This window comes from Oculina patagonica, chromosome 1, assembly GCF_052425735.1.
Source record: "Oculina patagonica isolate OP01 chromosome 1, crgOcupat, whole genome shotgun sequence".
Classification (NCBI taxonomy): Eukaryota; Metazoa; Cnidaria; class Anthozoa; order Scleractinia; family Oculinidae; genus Oculina; species Oculina patagonica.
In genome coordinates, this window is record NC_135758.1 from 35,632,276 (window position 1) to 35,658,602 (window position 26,327).

General features: G+C 39.2%; 2 protein-coding genes across 6 annotated transcripts in view; both read right to left on the reverse strand.

Annotated features, from left to right (window-relative positions):
- The window catches only part of LOC144666885 (short transient receptor potential channel 4-like), a 92,557-nt gene that overhangs the window by 47,712 nt on the left and 18,518 nt on the right, over nt 1-26,327 (reverse strand). The window lies entirely within an intron of this gene.
- On the reverse strand, nt 7,929-10,637 carry LOC144650242 (uncharacterized). 5 transcript variants are annotated; one of them, XR_013570055.1, is made up of 4 exons: nt 10,554-10,637; nt 9,446-9,512; nt 9,087-9,110; nt 7,929-8,462 (listed from the first exon to the last, which is right to left on the reverse strand). XR_013570055.1 is itself a non-coding variant. In XM_078509903.1 (3 exons), exons 1-3 carry the CDS (start codon nt 10,569-10,571, stop codon nt 8,860-8,862), a joined length of 336 nt encoding a protein of 111 aa, XP_078366029.1. In that variant the 5' UTR covers nt 10,572-10,631; the 3' UTR covers nt 7,929-8,859. The 5 variants fall into 5 exon arrangements, 2 of the variants coding, with proteins under 2 accessions (XP_078366029.1, XP_078366038.1); XR_013570053.1 differs by having other exon boundaries at nt 9,081-9,110; XR_013570054.1 differs by lacking the exon at nt 9,087-9,110.

Consider the following 26,327-nt stretch of genomic DNA (forward strand, 5'->3'; position numbering starts at 1 on the left):
CACTAAGCCTCAAAGAATGGCCATAAATCGTAATCTATTTTCACCACTCTCCCTCAAGCCATATGCGGAGAATGGGGGTTATCTGTCGCAACAACCTAAAACCAATAATGCAGAAACGAATAACCCCCACATACCCAAAACTAAACGAAAACACCCCACATACCCCAAAACTAAACAAAAACACCCCACATACCCCAAAACTAAACAAAAGCACCCCACACACCCCAAAACTAAACAAAAACTACCTTCATACCCCAAAACTAAACAAAAACACCCCACATACCCCAGAACTAAACAAAAACACCCCACATACCCTAGAACTAAACAAAAACACCCCACACACCCCAAAACTAAACAAAAGCACCCCGCACACCCCAAAACTAAACAAAAACACCCGACATACCCAAAACTTAAACAATAACAACCAAAACCAAACAAAACACCCACAGCTAAACACCAAACGTTAGAAAAAAGGTCTAAATTAAGCAAACTCAAAAGACAACAGGAATGACAGAAAGTGGCCTTAAGCTGCCATCTCCCAGGCTTGGGAACATAAACTAATTACCCTGGAAACTGTATAAGGCCAAGAAACGACAGGAGGGTACAAAACTATGACAAAAATCAAATGAAGGGACAACGGAAGGAAACAAACAAAGGGGAAAAATGATGTAAAGAAAGAAAATAAATAAATAAATAAAGGAAGGCCTGGGAGATGACAGCCTTAGCCCCGGTAATTCGAGAAGGGAATTAGACTCCCTTCAAGACTGCCATCGGGAAGAGGAGAAAGGAGAAAACAGGAAGGGAAGTAAGGGGATAAAAAATAAACAAACAAACAAACAGGGAATAACAGAAAACTAAAGGGCAAGACACTTTACTTTAATAGACCAAGGGCTCACAAATAAACTAATCAAATAAATCTAAAACACAAAGAATGACAAAATCCAAACAAAAGCATATAAAGCGAAACCACAAGCAAGCTGAAAATTCCTGCGTAAAGTATAATACAAAAGCTGAACACATTTTCCACAAAATACAATCAAATTCCAGCAAAACATGGGATGAAGAAGTATATAGTACAAACAAAATAACAAGCATCTGCAAAGCCCAGCTCGCAATTGCAGCATGAGAAACAAACTAACAGGCATCTGCAAGGCCCCGATGGCAAACGCGGCATGCAAAAACAAAGCCAAAAAAACATTTGTAAGATCTGGTGGCAAGTGTAACCGAAATCCCATAATCCAAAAGCATTTTCAAAGCCCCGATGGCTATAGCAACATGCAAGACAAATCCATAAGCGACATAAGCGCATTTGCCAAAGCCTCTTTGGCTGTAGCAGCATGCAAAGCAAATCCATAAGTATTTGCAAAGCCCCGATAGGCTATAGCAATATGCAAAACAAATCCATAAGCATTTACAAAGCCCCGATAGGCTATAGCAGTATGCAAAAGAAATCCATAAGCATTCGCAAAGCCCCGATAGCTATAGCAACATGCAATAAATCCATAAGCAAATTCGGGTGTGGAAGGGGAATAATGAATAAAGAATAACGGGCTAAAACAGAAAATGAATAACGAATATTTAAGGTTTTAATACTTGGAATAATGAATAAGTCATTTATAGTAAAGGACTAATGAATAACGGTTATTCAAAGTGCTATATTATTATTTTTTTATATAAAGTGATTTTTAACTCATGTAAGCGGATTTTCGGCAGTGTTAACGGTTCAATTACACGGTTGAAATAACGAGTGGTCTTTCAACGAAACAAGAGACTGATCAGACATAAGAAAAAGTAAGCAATGTTTAATTTGCAGCGAAGAAAGGCGTAGATCTGGGCTTAGTTGTTATGATCAAAGAGTGGATAAATCGCTATCCAATGGATAAGCGTCAACAAACCAAACTGCGCTATCCATCAGATAGCGATTTATCCGGTGGATAGCATTATCCATCTTTTGAACAACTGCGGCCTGGGTCCAATCTGAGTGAATCTGATATGTTTGCATTTTTATGATGCATGCACCGATGCTTTAGGGACCGTTCATTTTTAATGGGGTGGGGGGAGAGGGTGGGATTTGAGGGGGGCCAGACCAAATAATATGGCTTAAAGGGGGTTGTGTCAGGGGGGGGGGGGGGGGCACGCAAAAAAATAGTATGATGGCATCTAAAACAGTGCAAAACTTTCTACCAGTATGCCTAAAATAGCGTTTCTGGGGTTCTAAAAATCAAAATTTTCCTGGGGGAGGATACCCCCGGATCCCCCTACTTTGTTTTGTACCGAGCAGCGTCAAGTCATTCCAACTAACTATTTGGTTGCAAACAAAGCTGACCCAAAGTAATGCCATAGTATAAACAATCACATACCATCAATACAATAGCAGTATTTTTGTTATCACTTTAAACTGCAATTTTGTCGGATATATTATTCTAAACTTAGCTAGATACATTTTACTTGTCATTTTTTATGGGGGGGGGATTACATTTAATACATTTAATACATTTAAGATTACGAGTGGGGGAAAATGGGAAAAAAATTAAGATCCCACCCCCACCCCATAAAACATGATAAAAAATAAACGGTCACTTAATTTAGGCAATAGGGAATAATGAATAACAAGAAAAATCTAAAAAAGAACAATGAATTAGTCGTAAAAGATGTGAAGGAATAATGAATAAAAATGTTCGGGTTGTAGCCAGGCATGTTAAAAATTCGAATTAATAAGTTGACACTGGCTAAAAATATTGTTTTTGGACGTTTCGGCCACTACTGTTGCCTTCTTCAGCAAGATAAAAATGCAAATGTTCAACGGCGTCCTGTTAAAATATGTAACGAATTTGTGAAAACTAAATGAACTTTCCGAGTGCAACAAAAGTCTCTAGAGCATTCTTGGTGAGTCTATGAATTCTTAATGCTATTGTAAACGTTTGGTAGTGCTATGTGTTCGTTTATAGCGTTCCTATCTCGCACAGAATGCCAAGCTTCAAGAATTAGTCGTTGTTTCCACACCGTTGACCTGTCAACAATTTCGACGCTCTCCAAATCTATTTGATGATCGTTAAGCATATGGTGTTTTGCCAACAAGGAGTTTTTATCCAATGTTGCGATGGCCTTTGCGTGTTCTTTCATACGTGTTTTAAGCGCGCGTGATGTCTGACCAACATAAACACAGTCGCAGTCGTTACACTTGATCTTATATACAATTCCTCTGGTATCCTCTTTCTCGATCCTGTCTTTTGGTTTTTTCAGTATGTTCGAGATGGTACGTATAGGTTTATGGGCGACCTTGATGTTGAAGCCACGAAGAACGTTTGCAATTCTTTCGGAAAAACCTTTGGCGTAAGGGAGGATAACAAAACCACGATGGTCGATATCATTTGTTTCTTGTTGTCTACTCGGTTGGCGCAGATTGTGAATAAAATTTGCAGGGTAGTTATTAGTGGCGAGGGCTTTCGCTACTCGCTTAGTTTCCCGTGATACTTCCTCCTCGGTGGAAGGAATGTTCCTCGCGCGATCCATGAGAGTGCGAGCGACCGAGTGTTTATGCTGGGGATGGTGGTGTGATTTGAAATCCAGGTAACGATCGGTGTTAGTAGCTTTCCTGTAGAAAGACACGGTGATCGAGCCATCTTCTTGTCTGGTTGTTTTGGTGTCAAGAAAGGCAATGGAACCTTCTGATTCTACCTCGATTGTAAATTTGATGTGAGGGTTGATGGAATTTAGATGTGAGTGGAAACAACATCAAACAACATCCTGCCAAAAAGTCTCCAGTTCAATCCACCCGTCAAGAGCAGAGGAGGCTGGAAAATTGCTAAGAATGCAGGCCGAGCCTACATAAGGCTGCGCATCTCGAATTGTCACACGCAAATCAAGAAGTTCTCTCAACGTTTGTCCCAAACAACGCTCAAGCTACGAGAGATTATTAACAAAGAATCTTTCGACACCCTCCTCCACACGATCAAACAAAGATCACAGTGGGAAGCACAACGGAGAAGGGAGAGACACAAGAAGAAACTCTGCAACATCTTGCCACGTCCACATGCGCGCGAAAACAACCTCAAAGAGAAGTGGGTCGTAAACATCTCTGATAGACCTCTATCTACAAGCGAGAAATCAGCATTAAGCCTCAACTTCAATTTTGCTATCACTCCTAAGAGTTTGCCAGTGCCTCGAATTGTTTCCTCAATTGAATCCGGCATAGATCAGCTCCCTAACGCCGAAAAAGACCTTATCAGAGCTTCGGTCACCTCCACCATCAACAATTGGCGTCCTCCTCCACGAAGCAACATTACCAATGAAGAGGAAAAAGCTCTCAGAGATCTTGCCAAGGACACGTCGGTCACAATTTTACCAGCCGACAAGGGCCGAGCCGTAGTCGTGATGAATACCAACGACTACGTCGATAAAATAAACAACCTTCTAAATGACGAAAAAACCTACCACAAGATAACAGACAAAAGAAGGAAACCAACATCGAGCACCGAAAAATCTCTCAATAAACTTCTCCTACAGATTAAAGATCAGCCAGCCTCGCATGACAGCAGCAAGAAACAGTTGGAACCGAAGCTCTACTACAAACTTCATAGCACCGATTCCACACCAGCGTCTTTTTATGGCCTTCCTAAAATCCATAAGGAGAACGTCCCACTCAGACCAATTATGAGTGCCATTGGATCTCCCACTTATGAACTATCCAAATACCTCGCCAACATCTTGTCACCTCTTCAGAATAATAAATACACAGTTCAAAACAGTGCATCTTTCGTCGAAAAGATCCGCACCTTGTCAGTAGATCCCGACGAGATCCTAGTATCTTTTGACGTCGTGTCACTGTTTACTTGCATTCCGACCCACCTAGCAACCGAAGTGGTTAAAGAGAGACTGGATTCTGACCAATCACTACCGGAGAGAACCAACTTGTCCATCCAAAATATCATGGCACTTCTACAGTTCGTCCTCGACAACAATTTCTTTGTATTCCAAGGCAACCATTTCCAACAAATTTTCGGTTGTCCGATGGGATCCCCAGTGAGCGCAATCTTGGCCAATCTCGTCATGGAGCATGTCGAAGAAAAGGCTCTCTCTTCGACCCCTAACCCTCCCAAATGGTGGTTTAGATACGTAGATGACAGCCACGTATGTGTAAAAAGGGAACGCGTAGATGAATTTCACTCACATCTAAATTCCATCAACCCTCACATCAAATTTACAATCGAGGTAGAATCAGAAGGTTCCATTGCCTTTCTTGACACCAAAACAACCAGACAAGAAGATGGCTCGATCACCGTGTCTGTCTACAGGAAAGCTACTAACACCGATCGTTACCTGGATTTCAAATCACACCACCATCCCCAGCATAAACACTCGGTCGCTCGCACTCTCATGGATCGCGCGAGGAACATTCCTTCCACCGAGGAGGAAGTATCACGGGAAACTAAGCGAGTAGCGAAAGCCCTCGCCACTAATAACTACCCTGCAAATTTTATTCACAATCTGCGCCAACCGAGTAGACAACAAGAAACAAATGATATCGACCATCGTGGTTTTGTTATCCTCCCTTACGCCAAAGGTTTTTCCGAAAGAATTGCAAACGTTCTTCGTGGCTTCAACATCAAGGTCGCCCATAAACCTATACGTACCATCTCGAACATACTGAAAAAACCAAAAGACAGGATCGAGAAAGAGGATACCAGAGGAATTGTATATAAGATCAAGTGTAACGACTGCGACTGTGTTTATGTTGGTCAGACATCACGCGCGCTTAAAACACGTATGAAAGAACACGCAAAGGCCATCGCAACATTGGATAAAAACTCCTTGTTGGCAAAACACCATATGCTTAACGATCATCAAATAGATTTGGAGAGCGTCGAAATTGTTGACAGGTCAACGGTGTGGAAACAACGACTAATTCTTGAAGCTTGGCATTCTGTGCGAGATAGGAACACTATAAACGAACACATAGCGTTACCAAACGTTTACAATAGCATTAAGAATTCATAGACTCATTAAGAATGCTCTAGAGACTTTTGTTGCACTCGGAAAGTTCATTTAGTTTTCACAAATTCGTTACATATTTTAACAGGACGCCGTTGAACATTTGCATTTTTATCTTGCTGAAGAAGGCAACAGTAGTGGCCGAAACGTTCAAAAACAATATTTTTAGCCAGTGTCAACTTATTAATTCGAATTTTTAATAATGAATAAGTCAGTTCCAACAATTCCTCTTCCACCCCCGAGCAAATAGCGAGCGAATACAATCGAAATGGAACGTAAAGACGGCCAAACCAGTAAAGAAAGAAATAATGGCAAATATTTTAAAAATAATATACACCACTAAGATTTGCTGGACATTGAAGCAATAGATGGAGCGGCCAAAGAAGCTTGAGTGGCAGTCGAGACAGCAACAGAAGCGTCCAAAATAGCTTGAGCGGCAGCAAGATAAGCAATAGCGGGATGAAGGTTCTTGCCCGTCATAACGCTGCATAAAGCGAGACGGGCGTGAATAGCAGGACTGGCGCGAAAAGGAGAATGAATGCACATGTGTGAATCCTTATATCTGCTTTGAGGGAGACCGCTGACAAATAGTGCAACAAACATATATATCACGTATTTGACAGTCATTTTCCGATCATATGAGTCATACGTACATTCACAGTACTAGTGTATTATCATAAGAATGCAATCGTGTTACAGTTTCCCTTGCTCTATCTACGATTTTCATTGGCTGAAAAGTGATCACATGACCTTGCATAAGATAAAATATATCCCTCAAGGAAAACATTTTTATCAAATGTTTCCCTTGCGGGATACATTTAGTTGACTGAATGTGGTCAATGTGAAAAGCACGTGATCAGAACGTGACTAAGGCCGGTCTTTTGGCGTCATGTTTTTTGTTCTTTGAAAGTTCGATAAACACTGTGGAACAGCTAGACTTGCACCAAGTCGCCCTCTATTGGCGAGCGAAGCGAGCCGGAAAGCGTCGCGAAGCGACGTGCAGTGAGTCGCGAAGCGACGACCGCGAGTGACGAAGTCGCGAGAGGGCGACTTGTCCCGCTTGAAGGATTTTGAATCAAGTTTCCCGCCGAAAGCAAGAGGATCAATTATCAGGGGGCGGTGTTTCTGCGAGCGCGTGACTTTTCTAGCAGGAGTCAAGTTTCAAAAATTCTTGTTTGTGATGGCGGAAAGTAGCGGGGATCAACTCCTAACCTGCGATCAGGTGATCACAGGTTAGTCAACTCCGACCAAAACGATCACGCGAATTTCGGTTTCTCCTTGCTCGAAAGAGCAAATCTGTATTCTTTGCGCTAAGGAAGTCGTAAAAAACGATTACAGACGATGGCTTGCTTAGACCTGGAAATCCTCGCCGGACGGCAATTCTCAGAACCTGAACTGACTACAAAGATTATTTGTAGAAACTGTGCCGACAAAAACGAGACGATCGTGAAGAAAGCAGAAGAAAGTAAACGTTGTGAGGGATTCGTTGAAAGCTGGTCATGAAGCGATAGCTGAACACTAGAATACACAATAAATCGCTTCCTAAACATAGATTGCAAACACATTTAATCGGCGAAATATGTGATGGTAAATGTTGAGAAGTGCTTCACTGTTAATTCAAAAGATCTGTTTCGGCCCCAAAAATGGGGCCGAAACGGTGAGTAAATTACAAAGGGCTGAAGTGGCCCTCATTTGGGGAGTTCAAATGACCCAAAAGAAGGGCCATTTTGGAAAACTGTGGTGCTATTTTGGATTTTAAAAGATCTGAATTGGCCCTAACTAAGGGGCCGAAAAGAATACTGCTATTTTTAAATAGCCCTCATAGGAGTCGTTTCTGACCCTCAGAAAGCAGTAAAAATGACACTCATTTTGTAGTAGTTTTTGCTCCATGCTTAGCTTTAACACATGTAACCGTCAGATCTGAATCAGCACCACAGTAGCTGAAATGGCACTTGCTATCATACATCTTGTAGACGAAGGTTGCATGCTGAAATGGCTGTCATAATGACCACTAAAGTCATCATAGTAACCCTTACAAGAGCCAACTCCAACTGATAGCTAGGGACAAAAATAGCACACTTTTTGTGACCAAATCAGTCCTAAAGTTTTTATTTTCCTGTCTATAAATTGCAGTGACCACTCATGTACTAAGCACAGGTCTTTAAGATAGGATTCATTGTGGTGTTTTACTTGCACACAATCATTGCAGCTTTGTGCTTTTTATTACATGATACTAGAGCTGTTGAATTAGGCTTTACTCACTGCCAGCATGCTACATGTATATGTTTCTTTGTAAAATGCAATATTGTTTTTACATGTTTTAGCTTGAATCACACAATGCTCTGGTTTAGAATACTGTACAACACAACGCCTTTGGACACAAGAAAGAGTTTGTCAAAGTCAAAACTTCCAATGGCAACAATCTGTGGTTGCACAAAAATAGCAAAAACATCATCAACTGAAGCAGCTCTCTGTAAAAAACAAACAAACAAAAGATAAGTCCCCTTACTACATACAATTGACCAAAGTAAACTAAATGTAAACCGCTTAGTACATGTAATAACAAGATAAACTTACTAAACAAGATATATAGTCAAATATGCCAAAACTTAGTCTATGAACAGTGTGTAACTGTACATGTAAAAGCCGTTGTTGTTACGATATTCAAGTATTTTTACACTATATAATGTACAGTAAATTTCTATATATAGTATTGCCCAAAAAGCAAATAAATATAACCGCAAGCAAACCAGAGTGGAAGCTACGTGTAACTGCAAGCAAACCTGGGTTAAAGCTAACCACAGAAAAAAAATGCAAGAGGGATTAGGGGCATACAGACAGTACCAGAAAACTGGCAATACATTAGTTTTAAGGTCTCTGCACACGTGGGGACATGTCGCAGGGACAAGTTGCAGCGACATGTAGCAGCAACAAAATCATGTGTTGTTCACACTGAGGGGACATGGAGCGGGGACATGTAGCAGCAACAAAATCACAATGTGCACACATGCGAGGAAATGTAGCGGGACATGTTCCAGAGACATGTCCCCTCGTGTGTGCTGATAATTTTTGGCATGCGCAACACATACATGTACCGGTACTTTGAAGCTGTTTTGTCCCTGAAATAACAAAATAAAAAAAATAAAAACCTGTACACTGCACATCTACAAAATGAGCTTATTTTGAAAATGTTGTTAGCTAAACAGTAGTTTTAAGTTGTCACACATTTTACTATAATAACATCCACTATAATGGACACCTTGTAGACTAAAGTTTGGTCCCTGTAATGACAAAAATTCTGCAATAGGCTTAGCAGGGGTTGTTGCAGTTTTCATTCTCTGGTACTTCAACTCCTACATGTATCTGTAACAACAGGATTTCCATAATAGCAAGATGTCCATAAGGTGGGTGTAGACTGTACTGCCTACTCTAGCTATATCTCCTCTACACTTACCTTTAGGATTTGTATCTTCTTCACTTACAGTAGCTTTCCTTGCATCAAGGTACTGCATGGTTCTACACTGTATGAAAAAAAAAAATAATAATTCAATAAATGACTTAGACATGTTTTGTCTAACAAAACAATTAATTTTAATTACAACTGTAGACATTAGAATAAACATCATTGAACTACCGGTACATGTTGTACATATAAATCCATTTTTCAGACTTGATGGGATTAAACTATGTAATGCAACTGCACTGTACACCACAGTGAATTTCAATGCAACTATTATTAATAAATAATTATTAGCATCACAATAGGCACCTATGGCCCTGTGTAAAGGTGACTGTTTCTCTGCGAATGTGGTCAGGTCCAGAACGATTTTATCTGTCATGTAAACATGCTTAAATAAGCTATTCAAAAACACTTTAAAGAAAAAACAAAGGCAAGCTTATACAAGGAGTGATTGACCTACAATGACCTACCAAATTGCTGGCCAAAAACCGACAATGTATATACATCCCATAAAAACCTGTGAACCTTTCAATTGTGCCCTTAGAATATTAATTTATGACTACTTCATCATTCATATGCCAGAAATAACATTTTCTCTAGGTCACAAAAAGCAATTACATGCAAATGGCTGTTATTCAAATACCGAGTATGGTAACCCTTTGGGCTTTTGCATAAAGCCAATGTGTGAAGAATTAGGACCCTGCATCTACAGTAAATGTACTGATTAATCAATGCTGAATGAGATTTTGAAGAACTTGGTAATAATTAGGCAAGCTAGTGCACGATGACATATTGCAGCCAACCTTGTGATTTGTCAATGGCTACCAAGGTAGAATACAATTATCACCATTCCAAACAAAAAAGGGCTCAGAAAAATTGTTGACAAAAACCTATTATTGAGAAACTACAGCAGTAGTTGTGAATCCCAATAACCTAATCATTTTTAATTCTGAGCAATTTAAATTTTTAAAAAAATGAGAATTGAACTATATGACAATTACTATTTTGTGCAGAATTAAACCTAAAAAAAATTATAATAAAAGGAACCAGGCAGCTAGTTTTAAAATACAGTGAAGTTGATAAAATCTGGGATTTTACTTACCTTTGGACATCCCAACATTAATTTCCATCTGAGAATAACAACATAAAGGTATGAGCAATTATAGCATGTTCCTCTCAATTGCCAAGACATTTCAATATAAAAAAAATGGAGAAATTCAATTTAGACAGTAATAATGGCAAATCTAGGCTTTTTGTCTAAAGCTGTTTAATTTTGTCTCATACTGTATAAACCATATTGAACAAAATTTTTAAATGGTTAGTGCTCAAGCTATTATCACAAATAAATCAATGAAACAATAATACAAAGACGATACCTTTTTGTTAAACATGTTCTGTAAATCAAGCTACACTGCACATATAAATGGACCTTGGTGAAATACATATACATGTGTTATGGCCTTTACACACAGCTACTGTGCAGTGTAGTGCAGTTCAGTGTGATTTATCAATGCCCTACAGTAGGACACCTTAGCATAAAGCTAAACACCAACCTGAAATAAGCCTTAATCACACCAAACATGTAAAGCAGCACTGCACCAAAGGTAAAGGGCTCAGGATAAAAATTATTGTCATAATAATAGTCAAGGTACATGGCACTAAACAGTGTGATTTAACAATACCTAACAGGATAGGATACCTTAGTATAAAGCTAAACACCACCCTGGCATAAACCGAAATCACACCATAAAGCAGCATTGCACCAAACGAAACAGTCTGCCAAATAATTATAGTATCAGCCAATGCAATGTCTTAGCAAACAAAAACAGACATATTCAATGAAGTTCAGTTGAGACAGCGCCATTGAAGCGTGTCACGGCGTGGGAATAATAATAATAATAATAATAATAATAATAATAATAATAATAATAATAATAATAATAGCTTTTATTTATACACGATAAATATTGCAGCATAATAGCTGATGTGGTCGTGTCTTATGAAAATAACAATAACTTAAGAAATCAATAAACTACGCTAAATCATTAAAGTCCCTAGATGATACAAAAGATTTAAAAACCATGTTCTATTAATGAACTTTTGAAACCCGCCAAAGATTCTTCAAGGCGGGCCTCATTGTCTAATGAGTTCCAAAAAGAGGCCCCTGCAAATTTAATTGACTTCTTAACAAAGTCCGTATTAGGCTTGGGAAGCACCAAGCAGTTCTTTCTTCTTAGATTATATCCGCTCTCTTGTTTTGACCACAAGTGACGTAGGTGGGAGGGAGCATCTCCGGAGACACATTTGTACACTAAACAAAGTATCCGTCGAATGTACATTTGCTTTAAAGACTTCCACTTGGTTTTCAGTAATACCTCATCTGAGGGGGTAAGCCAGTCGAGACCGTAAATCAACTTGGCCGCACGTACATGGATCTTCTCAAGTTCACTAAAAAGTGCTGCACCACACGAACCCCAGACAAGCATTTCATACGTAACAGAGGGCAAAATTACTTTAAAATAAAAGTCAACCCTTACTTGAACTGGTAAAAAATACAATGATCGCAAGAGGTTTAGTTTTTTAGTAAAGCATTTGCACAATTCCTTGACATGAATGTTCCATTTGAGCATATTGTCAATTTTGACACCTAAACACCTTAAGCTTGCGGAGTTTACATGATTAATGTAATTGTCACCAAGTTTAATACCTTGTAAAGGGCCAATGAATGATCCACGCTGTAACAACATATATTCTGTATTTCCTGGGTGTGGTGTGAGGGAGTTATGGCAACACCAGCGATATAACTTGCGAAGAACAGAATTCAAGACGCTAGCTACTGTGTCTGGACTTGGGGACGCGACGTAGATAGTGGTGTCATCAGCATACATGTGTAGCTCCCCTTCTCTATCGTCTATTATGGTAGGCAGGTCATTGCAAAACAGAGCAAATAGGCATGGACCAAGAACAGATCCCTGTGGTACTCCAAATTCCACAGTCTTTCGGTTGGATTGGATGCCATTAACTATGGTGACTTGAGTTCTATTAGACAGGTAGTCCTTGATCCAAGACCAGAGGTCTCCTGCAATGCCAAGTCCCTGAAGTTTTAGTAGAAGAAGTGAGTGGGATATGGAATCAAAGGCCTTCCGGAAGTCTACGAACACTATGCCAACCACCAAATTTTTGTCCAGCGCTTTTCTCCAGTCTTCAGTCATCTTCACCAGTAAAAGTTCCGTTGAGTAGCCTTTTCTATACGCCCACTGATTGCTGCTACTTAGGTCGTGATTTGCTATATGCGTGGTGATTATAGACCCAACACATGACTCCATTAGCTTCCCAGGAACACTCAATAGAGATATTGGACGGTAGTTATGCTTGTCTGTTTCATCCCCACTTTTGTACAGTGACGACACGTTAGCTGATTTCCAAGTAGCAGGGACAGTATTGCATGCCGCACTAGCAGTGAAAACAGACATCAGTGATGGCACAATAGCATTTCCAGCACACTTTAGAAGCTTGGACGAAACGTGGTCCGGTCCGCTTGCCTTATCCGGTTTTAGATTAAAAAGCGCTTTCTTGACGATATCCATCGTAAGATCTATTGTTGTTGTCGTTGGTGTGACACGAGCAACGAATGTCAAGGGCTGTTTACGGTCTACTGGTGGAAGGCTACTGGCGAGTTTCTCCCCTATTGTAGCAAAATGTTCATTCAGGATGTTTGCCTTAGCGAGATCAGATAATGAATAAATATGAATAAATACCTTATTATAGGAAATTAACGCGTCATGAAATTAACGCGTTTTTCAAAAATTCTCTTTATTTTTAGTCGGTTTTTTTTTTTTATTTTTATTTTCCCCCCCTTTTTTTTTGTGGGGGTTTTTTTTTTTTTTTTTTTTTTTTTTTTTTCCCCTTTTTTTTTTTGTTTTTTAAAAAAAATTTTTTTTTTTTTTGGCCCCTTGAGAAAGGGGGGGGGAAGAAAATTTTTTTTTTTTAATTTTTTTTTTTTTTTTTTTTTTTTTTTTTTTCCCCCCCTCTTTTTTTTTTTTTTTATTTTTCTAAAAAAATATAATGAATAAATATGATTGTAACCGCGACCAAACAGCACTATAGCGCGCCTGTTCTAGGGCTTTCATTTTGGTTTGTTGGGGAGCAGCGCGATAAACGGGATTTAATAGAACTGAGGAAGAACGGCGAGTGGGTATTATGCGAGGGGTTTGGGAAAACCATGTAGCTCCAAATGATTGAAGAAAAATATGACTTTTTACTAAATAATCAAGGCTAGCCGTCTTCAATCCTATTTTATTTTGATGTGCAAGCTCTAAGAACTTTAGTACGTCCATTTATGGAGGAATTCAATCGAAATTCAACAGTCTTTGGCCGCCAAATTGAAATTAAATTTTTGTTTCGTGAGTTAGGATAATCATTCCTACGAAAATTTCGAATTAAATAGCTGTTGCTCGAAGAAAAATTTTCCAGCCTACACATAAAACTAATTTCATCTAATTTTGGTCAAATAGCACTGTTTGGGTCTGGAATTTATGCATTTTATGCCATTAACTTCAAATTTAATTTAAGAACACGCGCGAAGACTTATCCCAGCAAGCCGGGACAGCCCGGGCATAACCGTTTACATGGCAAAAAGCTATCCCGCCTAGAAGGGTGCCCCGGGCAAGCAGACCGAGTGCCCCGGCAAGGCGGGTTTCCCGTCCAAAGAAACGTATGAAAAGTTGGCTCGCCCAGGGTAGCTCGTTTAGCCGGGTAACTCGGTTAGCCGGGGCACCCGCCTTCCATGTAAACAGGCCCTTAGTTAGTGAAACATGTAAAGTTCATTTCAGCCCAGAAACAATCAACCATTTTCCCACGTTTAACATGTACATTAACGAGGATGTTTCTTCACACTATATCATTTAGCATCTCAAAACTTGAGCAATTCTTTAATAATTTCAGTCGGCAAATAATCTAGGAATCACTCGAATCAGGTAGCACATGGACACAATCGAGCTTACCTTCGCTTGGTCAACAAGAACGGTCGACACAGGCGTAAAAATCTGAGATCCGATGCAAGATGGCTCCATACAGCTGCTCGGCTCTTAGAACTGCGCTTTACGAGATGAGAACGTTCTTTCCCGTGCATAAAAATTAACTCCAGTGATTGAGAAGCGACCTTCGAAACCGTTGCAGTTCAGAATCAAGCGCCAAAAAGTACCGAAGGGGACGCCGGGAAGAACTTACATAGCGCATGTTCGGTCCAGAGCCTCTCGGCCAGCGCAAAAAGGCACGCAACGCGCACAAAGAGAAAATAATCGTAACAACGGCATCTATCAAACAACAGAAAATCATGAGAAAAAAAACATTTTTCGATACAATCATATTCAAAGAATTAAAGGGGATCGATTCAAAAATCATGAGTCCATCCCTGATATCCGTACACATTATAAGTCGAATCGAACTGGGCTTGTATCTCAAATTTTAAATCGCGCCTTATTACGCGGGGTTATCACAAAAACATGATACAAACAAAATGCCTTTTTTTATCAATTTTCACTTTTATACAATGTATTGTTAAAAGATTGCGATGTCCACAGCTACTTAGCATCTGAAAATTCGCCTTTTTCTGTCCATAATTGAAATACTCAAAACGACCCAAAAGATAAGGTCTAAATCAGTACCGGGCCAGTGCCAAATTGACCCTTTAACTGGGGTAGCTCAGATTTGTAAGGGAAGTGACTCTAATAGTTAGGGTCAAAACAGCTCTGATGACTAGAGCTGTAATGGACTTGAAGCTAGGCTGAATCGTTTTACAGTGGAGGCTAAATTGGTTTTATATGGGGACGAATTGGTTTTTGCAGGGTCCCTTTTGCGCCAAATTTCCAAAATAGCCCTCAAAGGGGCCAAATTAGCTCCTGGCCTATTGGGGCTAAATCGGCACTTTGGGGCTAAAACAGATCTTTTGAATTAACAGTGTTCTGGACTTCCAAAAATAATTCTGAACTTCAAATCAATTATGTCCTTTAACTGTTCGTCGCTGCAGTCGTCTCCAACATATGAGGCCGCAATCCCACGGTTTTGCAAAGAGTAAACTTGGTCTTTCATGAGCGATACTAAATTGACAACAACAAGGACTATCGTCGTGTCGCCTCCATCTCGCATGTAGTCGAGTGTAAACGGTGCCAATTCAAACGTTAAGCTTTTGCCCGCTTCTGTGGGCGCTGAAACAAAAACATTTTTTTCCGCAGAGATACGCTTCTATGGCCTGTTGTTGATATTCTTTTAACTCATCGTTTCCCGTGACCTGTTGAGCAATTTTCAACGCTTCCTTCGCAGTTCGCATGATGTGACCTCGACGTGACAAGAAATGACGCGTGAAGAAGCATCGATTTACATTTGAATGACACTTTCTTTGAGATCTCGACCCTGATTGGCTGCGGTTATAATTTATTCACTGACCCGTTTTTGGGTCGGTAAAATTGGCGCGCTGCAAGTTGGAAAAGTCCTTCGTACGTGACATACCTAAACCGCGCGTCGAAGGACTTTGAGAAAGTCTATGGAACAGCTAAAGCCGTCCTTTCTACTTTTCATTTGAAACACGAATTCAAAAAACCTTTAGAGTAGAGTAGTATTTCGAAAATGCCTGAAAAGTAAGTAGGTTCTTTGCTTTCTTATGCACGTATTTTATGGTTTATTTGCCTTACCGTTTGCAGTGTTTTAAAGAAAAAAATAAAGTCGTGCTCAGGCGTGCTGTTGTTAACCTTAATTTGTTCGTTCGTTTGTTTAATTTTTTCATCCTTTGAATGTATAATAAAGCACTTAATATCTGTTTCCTCTGGAAACAGTAAGTTTTGTTTTTCCCTGACTTCGAGACTCTCGGGAAAACAAAACTAACTGTTTCCCGACGGACCAGACATTAAGTGTATACTGTACTGTACTCAATCGACCCCGATAACTCCAACCTTGTTTCCACAAGTCTGAAGAGAAAGAATACGGGCAAACTCGCGTTTTTCATGTCTTATATATATCTATTAGTATTCAGCACGTGCGAATGGTCTCTTCTTGTACCCATACTACCCTTCGAGCTTCGGTCTTGTCTTTAAAGTGCATATGAAGTAAAGAATAATTGCTGCTTAATTTGAAGGCTTTTTCAAATAAAGAAGAATGGCGTTTTCTGTTTTGAAATATCTTTTCTAGTTTTAGAGATTTTTACGTTTTTGTATTATGCGAAAGAGGAAAGTGATATAAAGATATTTCAAAACGGAAAATGCCATTCTTCTTTATTTTGAAAAGCAGCAATCATTTTTTACCTCATATGCACTTTAAGCTTTGGTCAGGCAACATTAATTGAAATAGCTGTATATTCTATGTTAAATAGATCAGTAACGTCAACGTAGTTATGCTTTTTTCTAAATAGTTTTTATTGACATTTCAGAACAAAATACATGCAGTTATCTAGCGTACTAATTAAAGGACGGACCTTTTAATTTGTGATGGGGTGTTGGGCAATTATGAAAAAAAAAAACTCTTGCACACGAAAATTAGGAGAAAAAAATCGTGCACAATAGGGCACAGAATAAAAAATCAAGCATCATGCAAAAATAAAATCTTGCAGAGGGTTCTGTTGGTAAAATAAATTTTTGCAAATATCAATGCTGAAAAAATTCTTACTCAGAAAATATTGCCCAATCTCGCCCCCCTCAAAAATTAAATGGTCCGTCCCTAATCAGCATTCATACAATTAACTACTTTTTATTATTCCACGTTTACGCCATTTCACCGGCCATATTTGGTCAAGAGAACGCGTAAAATATGAGCCGATAATACACTGTAATACAGGGCAAAAATACGATCGGAAAGCGAGGCAACAAAAACATGGCCGGACTTTACTTGACGATCTAAAAAATGGCGTAATTGTGGAATAATAAATCCCTTATTTGATGGTTTGACATATAATACTCGCGGACATTTTGCCGCTTATCGAATAAGGTCTACTTAAAAAACTAACTTGTACATACATTGCAATATAATATTATCACATTAGTCGGGTACATGGATCTTGGAGTATATAACAATAGGCAGAGCAAGCGATTTAATAACTGACGGTTTACGAAAAAGCCTGAAATTGAAAAGCCTTGAGACAGCGATAGAACAAATTTTAAACTAAACACGACACTTTTGAGTTTTACAGACATGTTTCGGCAGAAACCGATCTGCCATCCTTAGTGTAATTTGAAAGTTGGTTAAACAAACATTTAAATAGTAAGAAAAATTACAATGATAATAGTGATAATTAACACAGTAATGAGAAAAAAATAAAACAGATAGTTTTAAATTATTATGTTCACAGGCCAATTTTGACATCATCGATCAGGCCTTGTCACATATCCGAACATTCACGGAAATTTTATCTGGAGCATAATAGAGATTAATATTAATCCGGATGATATTATTAATAATAATCTAATCCTTCCAATTTTTTGCCGTGCCTTAATCTATTACTGGATTATAATAAGCAATTATTGGATGAGGTTGAGCATGATATCGTGAATTATCAAAACCGAGATCTGTGTTATCTGTAGTCTCCCTCGCAGCCGTTCTTAGGGTCGTCACGCAAAATTCCTCCCCACTAACGGCTGCTCACATTCGAACAACATTCCTTTCCCTTTTTTCTTATGTGACCAATCACAGCACGGGAGATCGTATCAACATGTTTTTTTCCCGCGAATTGGTTGTTGCAGAGAAAACTTATTTTTTGAAAACACAACAGTTTTTCAAGGAATAAAAAGCGTTGCAATCCATTTAATTTTTTCACAGTCAACACTTTAACTTCGAAAATTAACAATCACGGCATTCGATATTCAACGAAATCACCGAGCATTTAGAATCATTCACGGGACTGTTGAGCCAGCTAAAATTCTCAAGCGTATTTTGAATCCACTTACATCATTAATTTCGGTTGATTTGAGAGAAACTGAACAAATACACGGAGTACTCCTGTTTTTGCGACGTTATGTCTGCGTTTCAAAGGACATCGATCCCATGTATTCGCACGCACGCAACAAGTTTGATGATAAATAATTTTTTTTTTTATTCCGCGGCGTCAACTCTCTATAACTGGTGCCGATTAAACCCTCTGCGGGATTTTCAAAAAGGGCTCGCCGCTGACCGTTGCAATAAAACAGCATGAAAATAAAAGGCGCAAACTTTTATCTTTTAGCTTATTTTATAGCAACCGTTCAACATGCGGCGCTACATTGTCTGCCGTGTCTGCTTTCGAATTATTCTGAAAAGATCTGTAAACCGTTCAGTTTCAACCGACACGCAGGACAACCGAAGACCACCAAAAAGTTTAAATTCCTCTCGTAAAAAAGTTTACTAATTTTTGTGTTGGATCTACTCGCAGTATCGGACGCATCACCAAAATTGCAAGATACCATTCTTTTTTCTTTCGACGGAGCGTACTTTTCAAAGTCAAGGACGGAAGAAAAAACAATTTTAGAGTCAGAAAAAGAAGATTTTCCCACGTGATCCCTTATCAAGTTTAGAGGTTAGGCTTCCCACGGATGAAGCTGTCGCAGTTTCTCCATTTCTTTCACGACTCTTAACAAGCGTTTTTTCTTGAATTTTTGATCTGAAGATTCCTCTATTTTCAGTTTTAAGCTTTGAAGATGATAATCCTTTACGTTATAGCGGCCGTTTGCAGCTGACAACCTAGCAGATCACATTCACACAAGAACAAATAGAATCGGGAAATCGCGATTCTCAACGATTTTTTTAAGCTCGAAATTCGAAATGTATTGCTATTAAACAATATCAAAAGCTTCTTCAAGGCTAGACTTCCAAAGTCCTTCTAAGCACGTCGCTTCGCTCGCCAATAGAGGGCGACTTGGTCAAGTCCACTTCAAGGCCAAGGGTCGCTATTTTGAAAGCTGAGGACTCCAAAATAAAACAGGCAATGCGATTGGTTAGATTATTTGGCGGGTACGGTTCCTGAGAATATGAACCGAATGGTGATTGGCTAAAATGGTGGAAAGGATGTTGTTCGAATGTGAGCAGCCGTTAGTGGGGAGGAATTTTGCGTGACGACACTAAGAACGGCTGCGAGGGAGACTATGTTATCTGCCGAAGCCGAAGGCTGAGGCAGATAACAAAGACACGAGGTTTTGATAATTCACAATATCATGCAAAAACTGAATTCAATAATTGTTTTATTATACGTTTTCAAACAATTTGCCATCACTTTTTCTAGCGCCAGCGTAAAACTTCGACAGAACCTTGGCCAAAGCGGTTTTATCTTGTGGTTCCTCCAGGTTCTTCTGCCTCAAAAAGTCATTCAGAATTTTTACATTTGTTTTTGTTGTTCTCTTGGTGTTTTTAGAATCTTTATTCTCGATCAAAACTTTCAATTCCTCTTCGGAAACGGAGGCGAATCGCTTAGCCATATTTTCAAACGTTTGAGAGCACTACACGGACGAGGGGCTTGGAAACTAGGCGGACTTTGAACTCGACATGATAACCCAATATCTGCTGCAGATATTGGGTTATCATGTCAAGTTCACATGCTACTGTATATTGACTGAATGCTCTCGACCAATCACATGATTCAAAGTAATTCTAATGTATAATAATAATCTATTACTGGATTATAATAATCTATTACTGGATTATAATAACCCTATTATAATCTATAAATATTATTATAATCCACGGATTAATATTAATCCGAGTTGTCCTGTGTAAACCGGCCTTTAGCTGACTGAATGTGATCAATGTGAAAAGCACGTGATCGGAGCGTGACTAACGCCGGTGGTGGCGGTGATTTCGGCCTCGTAGTGTTTGATAGATGAAATTAAGTCGTGCTCAGGCGTGCTGTTGTTAACGCTAATTTGTTTATCATTTGGATGTATTACAAAGCACTAATTTCTGTTCCCTCAGGAAAAAGTTAGTTTTGTTTCCCGCGACTTCGCCTCGTAAAACATCGAGACTTTCGGGAAAACAAAACTTACTGTTTTCATCTGGACCAGACATAAAGTGTAAACTGTACTGTATATTGAAGTGCTGTTGTACATTTAAACGACCGCGATAACTTGAACCTTGTTTCCACATGTCTCAACAGAAAGAAATCGGGCAAACTCGCGTTTTTCATGTCTTTTTACGATTAATATTCAGAACGAGCAGTTGGTCTCTTGTTGTACCCATACTACCTTTCGGTCTTGTCTTTTGAAGCTTTGGTCGGACGACGTTAATTGAAATTAGCCATGTTCGAAACGAGCGGGGGACTGGGTACGAATATTTAATATCGATAGGATTGAAAAATTGGGCCTGTCATCTGAAAGAGCATCCAAAAATTAGTTTATTTACAGAATTTGATTAATATTGGTTTAAACGCATAGGTATGGTTCACTTTTAGAAATTGCTAAAATAATAGAGCTTAGTATGGATTGGAGGGACAGCTGTCCTCCATACTAAGCTCTCTTATATATTTTAACGATTTTTAAAAGAGTACCATGCCTTTGCGTTCAAACCAATAACTCTCAAATTTGGTTGAGTTACTAACTTTTGGATGCTCTTTCAGATGACAGGCCCAATTGTTCAATCCAATCGATATTGAATATTCGTACCCAGTCCCCTGCTCGTTTTGAACATGGCTAATAGCTGTAACTATATTCTATGTTAAATAGATCAGTAACGATAACGTTGTTTTGCCTTTTCTAAATGATATTTATTGGCATTTCAAGAACAAAATACATACAGTTATAAAGCGTACTAAGGGCTGACCTTTTAAATTTTGAAGGGGAGTTGGGCAATTACGAAAAGAAATTCTTGAACTGAACACGAAAAGTAGGAGAAAAAAAAAACGTGCACAAGCAAGCACAGAATAAAAAATCAAGCATGGTGCAAAAATAAAATCTTGCAGAGGGTTCTGTTGGTAAAATAAATTCTTGCAAATACCAATGCTGAAAAAATTCTTACTCAGAAAATATTGCCTAATTTCGCCCCCCTCAAAAATACAGATGGTCCGTCCCTAATACATTCATACAATTAACTACTTTTTTATTATTCCACGTTTACGCCATTTCACTATTACCGTATTTACTCGAGCAAAAAACATATAACAAATCATATAACAAACCTTATATGAGCCGGTAAAACACTGTAATACAGAGCAAAAATACGATCGGAAAGCGAGGAAGCGAAAACATGGCCGGACTTTACTTTACGATCTAAACTTTGACTTTGGCGTAAAATGGCGTAATTGTGGACAGGAGCCCATCATCATGGGCTCCTGTTGTGGAATAATAAATCCCTTATTAGATGGTTTGACATATAATACGCGCGGACATTTTGCTCATCGAATAAGGTGTATTTAAAAACTAACTTGTACATTCATTGCAATATATTACATTAGTCGGGTACATGGATCTTGGAGTATATAATAATAGGCAGAGCAAATGATTTAATAACTGACGGTTTACCGAAAAGCCTGAAATTGAAAAGCCTTCACTCCTTCAAACAGTCGCATCTTCCAAAAGGTAGTTAAAACTGTTTTGAAACTTTCAAATATACTATCCAGGTTTTGCTTTCAATATAAGGTATCATTATACGATGTCCTTTTGATGAAAATGTATCAATTTTATGCCGCTGTCGTTGGTTGCATGCAATTTTGTTGTTATGGTTATAAACGGCAATTAGAAAACACGCTTGCTTTCACTTTTTTCCCCTCATTATAACCGTCACTTGAAATAAATTGTGTTTGTTTATTAACAGCATAAATTATAGACCACTTGCTCTTTTTTTCGATTAAATCCACTCAAAAAGGGGCTAACGTTATTTGTCATTTCCATACCGTTCAATTAACTTGAATTAACTTCAAGATATCGATTTACTCGCCTAAACCGGTTGTTTGATTAATACTTCAATTACTTTACACATAAATTCTGATTAAATGAAGTTTTTCATATGGGAGGATTTGCACTAATCATTTACACGTTACATATATGTTTTTAATATTTTTGACCAAGCACACTGTTAGTTAAAACACCGCAGCAATATAATTATTTACAATGAAGTTTAATTTAACCATTCAAAAAAGCCACATGACTAATCTGCTCTTAACATTAAATTAACGTTTTAGTTAAGTTTTATCCTCAGTTCAGTTGAAGTAATGATCAGTTCCGTATAACTAATCACATCGATATATCCTAAAACAAGCATTGATAAGAATGATTTTCGATTGGCTGTAGACAATAATTAAGTATTTGCTGGACAAAGGTTTCCTTTATCGCTTTTAAGGGGGCTTTGTCATGGATTTTAACTGATTTTCGGACAGCCAAAATTTATATCTGTGTCGTAACAAACCTTAAAATAATGGTCCGTTTTTATTAACAATTGCTATATTAGAGCACTGAAACTGTTAACAAGCGTCTTTGGCTGTGGATGGCTCCGATGGAAATGGATTGCAACTGGAAAAATTAAGGCCTAACTTTTCAAGATGTTTCCGAGCGTCTTCGAAAAACGGGTTTAAAAGCCGTAGCTTGATTTCTATCCGCAAATGAAGGTTATATTTTTCTTTAGATGTTCAAAGATAATGTTTTTTGTTAAAAATCTGCGAGATCCCCGCGACGTACGTAGCTCCTTTAATTACGTTCGGACTGGTTGGCGGGATTATCTGCGTTTTTTATAACTGATCTGATGTGATTAAATTATTTTTTGTTTTACGACTATTAGAAAACAGCCCTATATAGTTTTATTTTAATTAGGGAGAAAAGTACGGAATCTGTCTTATGAAAACCGCGCAGTTAATTTAATTTAATTTCTTTTGGTTAGAAGCGCTACCCTTAGCGTGGACGTATTATAATCTTTTCCACTACATTTCAATCCCGAGTTCTCGAACCCTCGGTTTCTCGAAAATCCCGATTTCTCGAACCAATTTTCGTTTTCCTTGAATAGTACTTCTCTGTTATTTTATCCCCGATTGCTCGAAGCTCCCGATTTTTTTGAAGCAGGGATTATTCTTTACTCTCGTGAAGTTTTGCCGCGTATTTTACAGCAATCATTAACCCTATTCAGACCGGGGGGGGGGGGGGGGGCTTTTGAGGCCCGCGCTGACTTTGAACTTTTATTACTTTTTTGAGACTTAACCAAACGCTGCCAAACTTTCTGAGTTTTCCTAAAATTTATCTGGCAACAATTTGGTTGGGTTGGATGATGTGTCAGGAACTTGACATCACCATGGCAACGACATTTTGACAGGCATGTTTTCCCAAATTTGCAATTTTGCGTGTTTCTGTTACATTATAAAAATCAACTTAAATGGAATCATTTTTACATTTTTACGGATTTAAAGCACATTTTTATTCATTTTGAGTACTTTGCAGTGATTTTGGGTGGTTTTCTGGCATTTTGGAAAAATTTTGAAATCCAAGATGGCGGATCCAAGATGGCGGCTGTTTTGACATCATGATGTAATTGTCACGTGATGTGACGTCACTATCCCACGTGACGTATATCAAAAGAATGAGTTTCGGACGTACAATACATCTTATAAGTTTCATGGTGATTGCTTAAATATTCTGGAATAGGGACAAGCTTGCAAATACGATAAAGAGACACTTGGAGGACAAAACACGATAGATTTAGGAGGGGCGGGGTGAATAGCGATGCGCAAATCCACCGATCCGTTTTATTTTTTGGTCAAATCCGTCAATCCTCCACTATTTTCGTTCGTATCCAAATCTGCATTACTTAAATAAATTTGTGTGGTTAAGTTTCACTGCTTATTTGCTTGTTTCTGCGACAGTTCCGCCGACAACCGACGAAGACCGACCAAAGTGATTCAAACTTTGTTTAGTATCCACGATCCAAACTTCCTGATTAAAGAGTCCGGAATCCGGGCCAAAATTCTCAGCTAATCCGCAGCGATCAGCTGTACTTTTTGAGCCTAGTGGTTTCAGTGGCATTGTCGCATGCTCAAATAGATCGATCTTGTCGAATTTCTATTCTGCTGACGTTGTTGTTAAAAATGTATACGGCAAAAATGGCAAGTTTCGTCAAGTTGGCAGCGGGGTTACAATTATTTTGCTTTACGTGGCGCTCGTTTTTTAGGAAAATCTATAAGACCAGTTTTTACGCAGAGGGAAAAGACACAAATTTGCAGTTAACAAAGAATCTGCCTTTACAAACTTCACTATTTTCCTGTTAAAATTTTTTTTCTGGTAGTATCCATGTACTGTAAAAATTTAGGAAGATTTCACCGAAGGAAATTGAAGAAAATCGCACTTAAAGCCACGTCAACACTAAAAGACGCATTTGTTTCAGTAGTCTTACACTCCTTCTTTAAGCGTGCCAAAATATGTCTGGAATGTGTGAGCCTGGAGACAGACCGCAGAACCACGTAATGGGTTCCAGTCACGGAGAACTGTCTTGTTAGGAACACGCTCTGTAAGACTGCTGGAGGGCACTCAGAAATGGGGAGAGAGGAGGCAGCGACGAAACGACATGTAGTGAGAGAGGAGAGAGGAGCCCGATGTGGAGCGACTGGTTCGGAGAAGGACGATCGCACGCCCAGGAAAGAGGTCCGTGACGAGACGCAACTGCAAGGCAGACGATACAATGTGGGAGGTGAGACACCTCAACGCCAAGCGCCGAGCGACGCACTCCAGTGGGGAAGTGGGGGAGACGGTGGCGAGGGGACGGAGAGTGGGGACGGGGCGAGGGCGGCCCACGTGGAGATGGGAGGGTGGGGGAGACAACGGACAGGGGGGGGAGGGACAGAACCCAGACAAGGCACGCTTAATAAGAAGGGTGTAATTTACGACTTGAACCCACTCATCATTTTAACAGAGATGATTGTAGAACACTTTTTCATCATTGCTGATTGCATTTGGTAAGTTTTAGCGAACTGGGACTTAAAACGAATGCAAAACCACATTTCAAAGTATAACACTAGCGCGCGCCACATCATATGTGACTACCCTATGGAGCAACCTTCACAACTCACTGTCATAAAATATATTAAGCAAAATGGTTAAAATGAGCCAAGCAAACAAAACTTGGCGTTTGATACACCTAGAGCAGTTTTCTAGTGACTGTTCTGAAAGCAAACCCAAAGTAATCAAAACTGGACAATCAGAACAAACAGCACAATGAACCAATCAGAACTTAAAGCAAAAAACGTGTAACCGGCGTCAAGCGCGGGAAAACGTACGTGTTTGGGACAATTAGTCACTACTGGTTTTGATTATGTTTGAAACTGTTCAAAGCAAACGCGAAACCAAATCAACACGTGACTGATGTCTAAGGCCAATGGAAAACTGCTCTAAATGATCTTAGAACTAAAATGGAATTGGATAGCTAGATTAATTGAAGTTGCCTGACCTTTTAGATGTTCATGACGCCCAGCTTGGCCTGGCAATCTTTACAACTTTGTGTTAAAACCTGTCAGTTCAGGTTCTGGCGTTATCGTTTTTCTCGATGACGTTCGTAGCGATGTCTTCGGTCTTCGTTTCGTTTCCTGCTGACATTTGTGCTGGCTGCTGGTCATCTCGAGAAATACACGTTCATTGAAGGACTTTGATCTTATCAATCCACGGTTATGATGCTGGGAGCCTTTCGGTTGAGGGCTCGAGGAATCAGAATGAAGAAATGCCTGGAAACTTAAGGCTTGAGGCTGGTCGCTGGAGTTTTCGAGGTGACATTGGCTTCCTTATTGTGTCAAGCCGCTTTCCAATATGATTCCTGGTTTTCTTGCAAAACCAGTCAGATCACGATCTTGTATTTTCTTGTTGCTTGACGTGGATTGTACTCTTTTCATCGCTTCCTCTCGAGATTTGTGCTGGCTGTCGATCCTCTCGAATAACTCTCCTTCATCCAAGGACTTTGATCTCAT

Bases quoted from the DNA above. Each gene is read 5' to 3' on its own strand.
- LOC144650242 (XM_078509903.1), bottom strand. The intron at 9,111-9,445 runs GTAAGTGTAGAG...TTGTTATTTCAG, and splicing joins AGAAGATACAAATCCTAAAG to GGACAAAACAGCTTCAAAGT.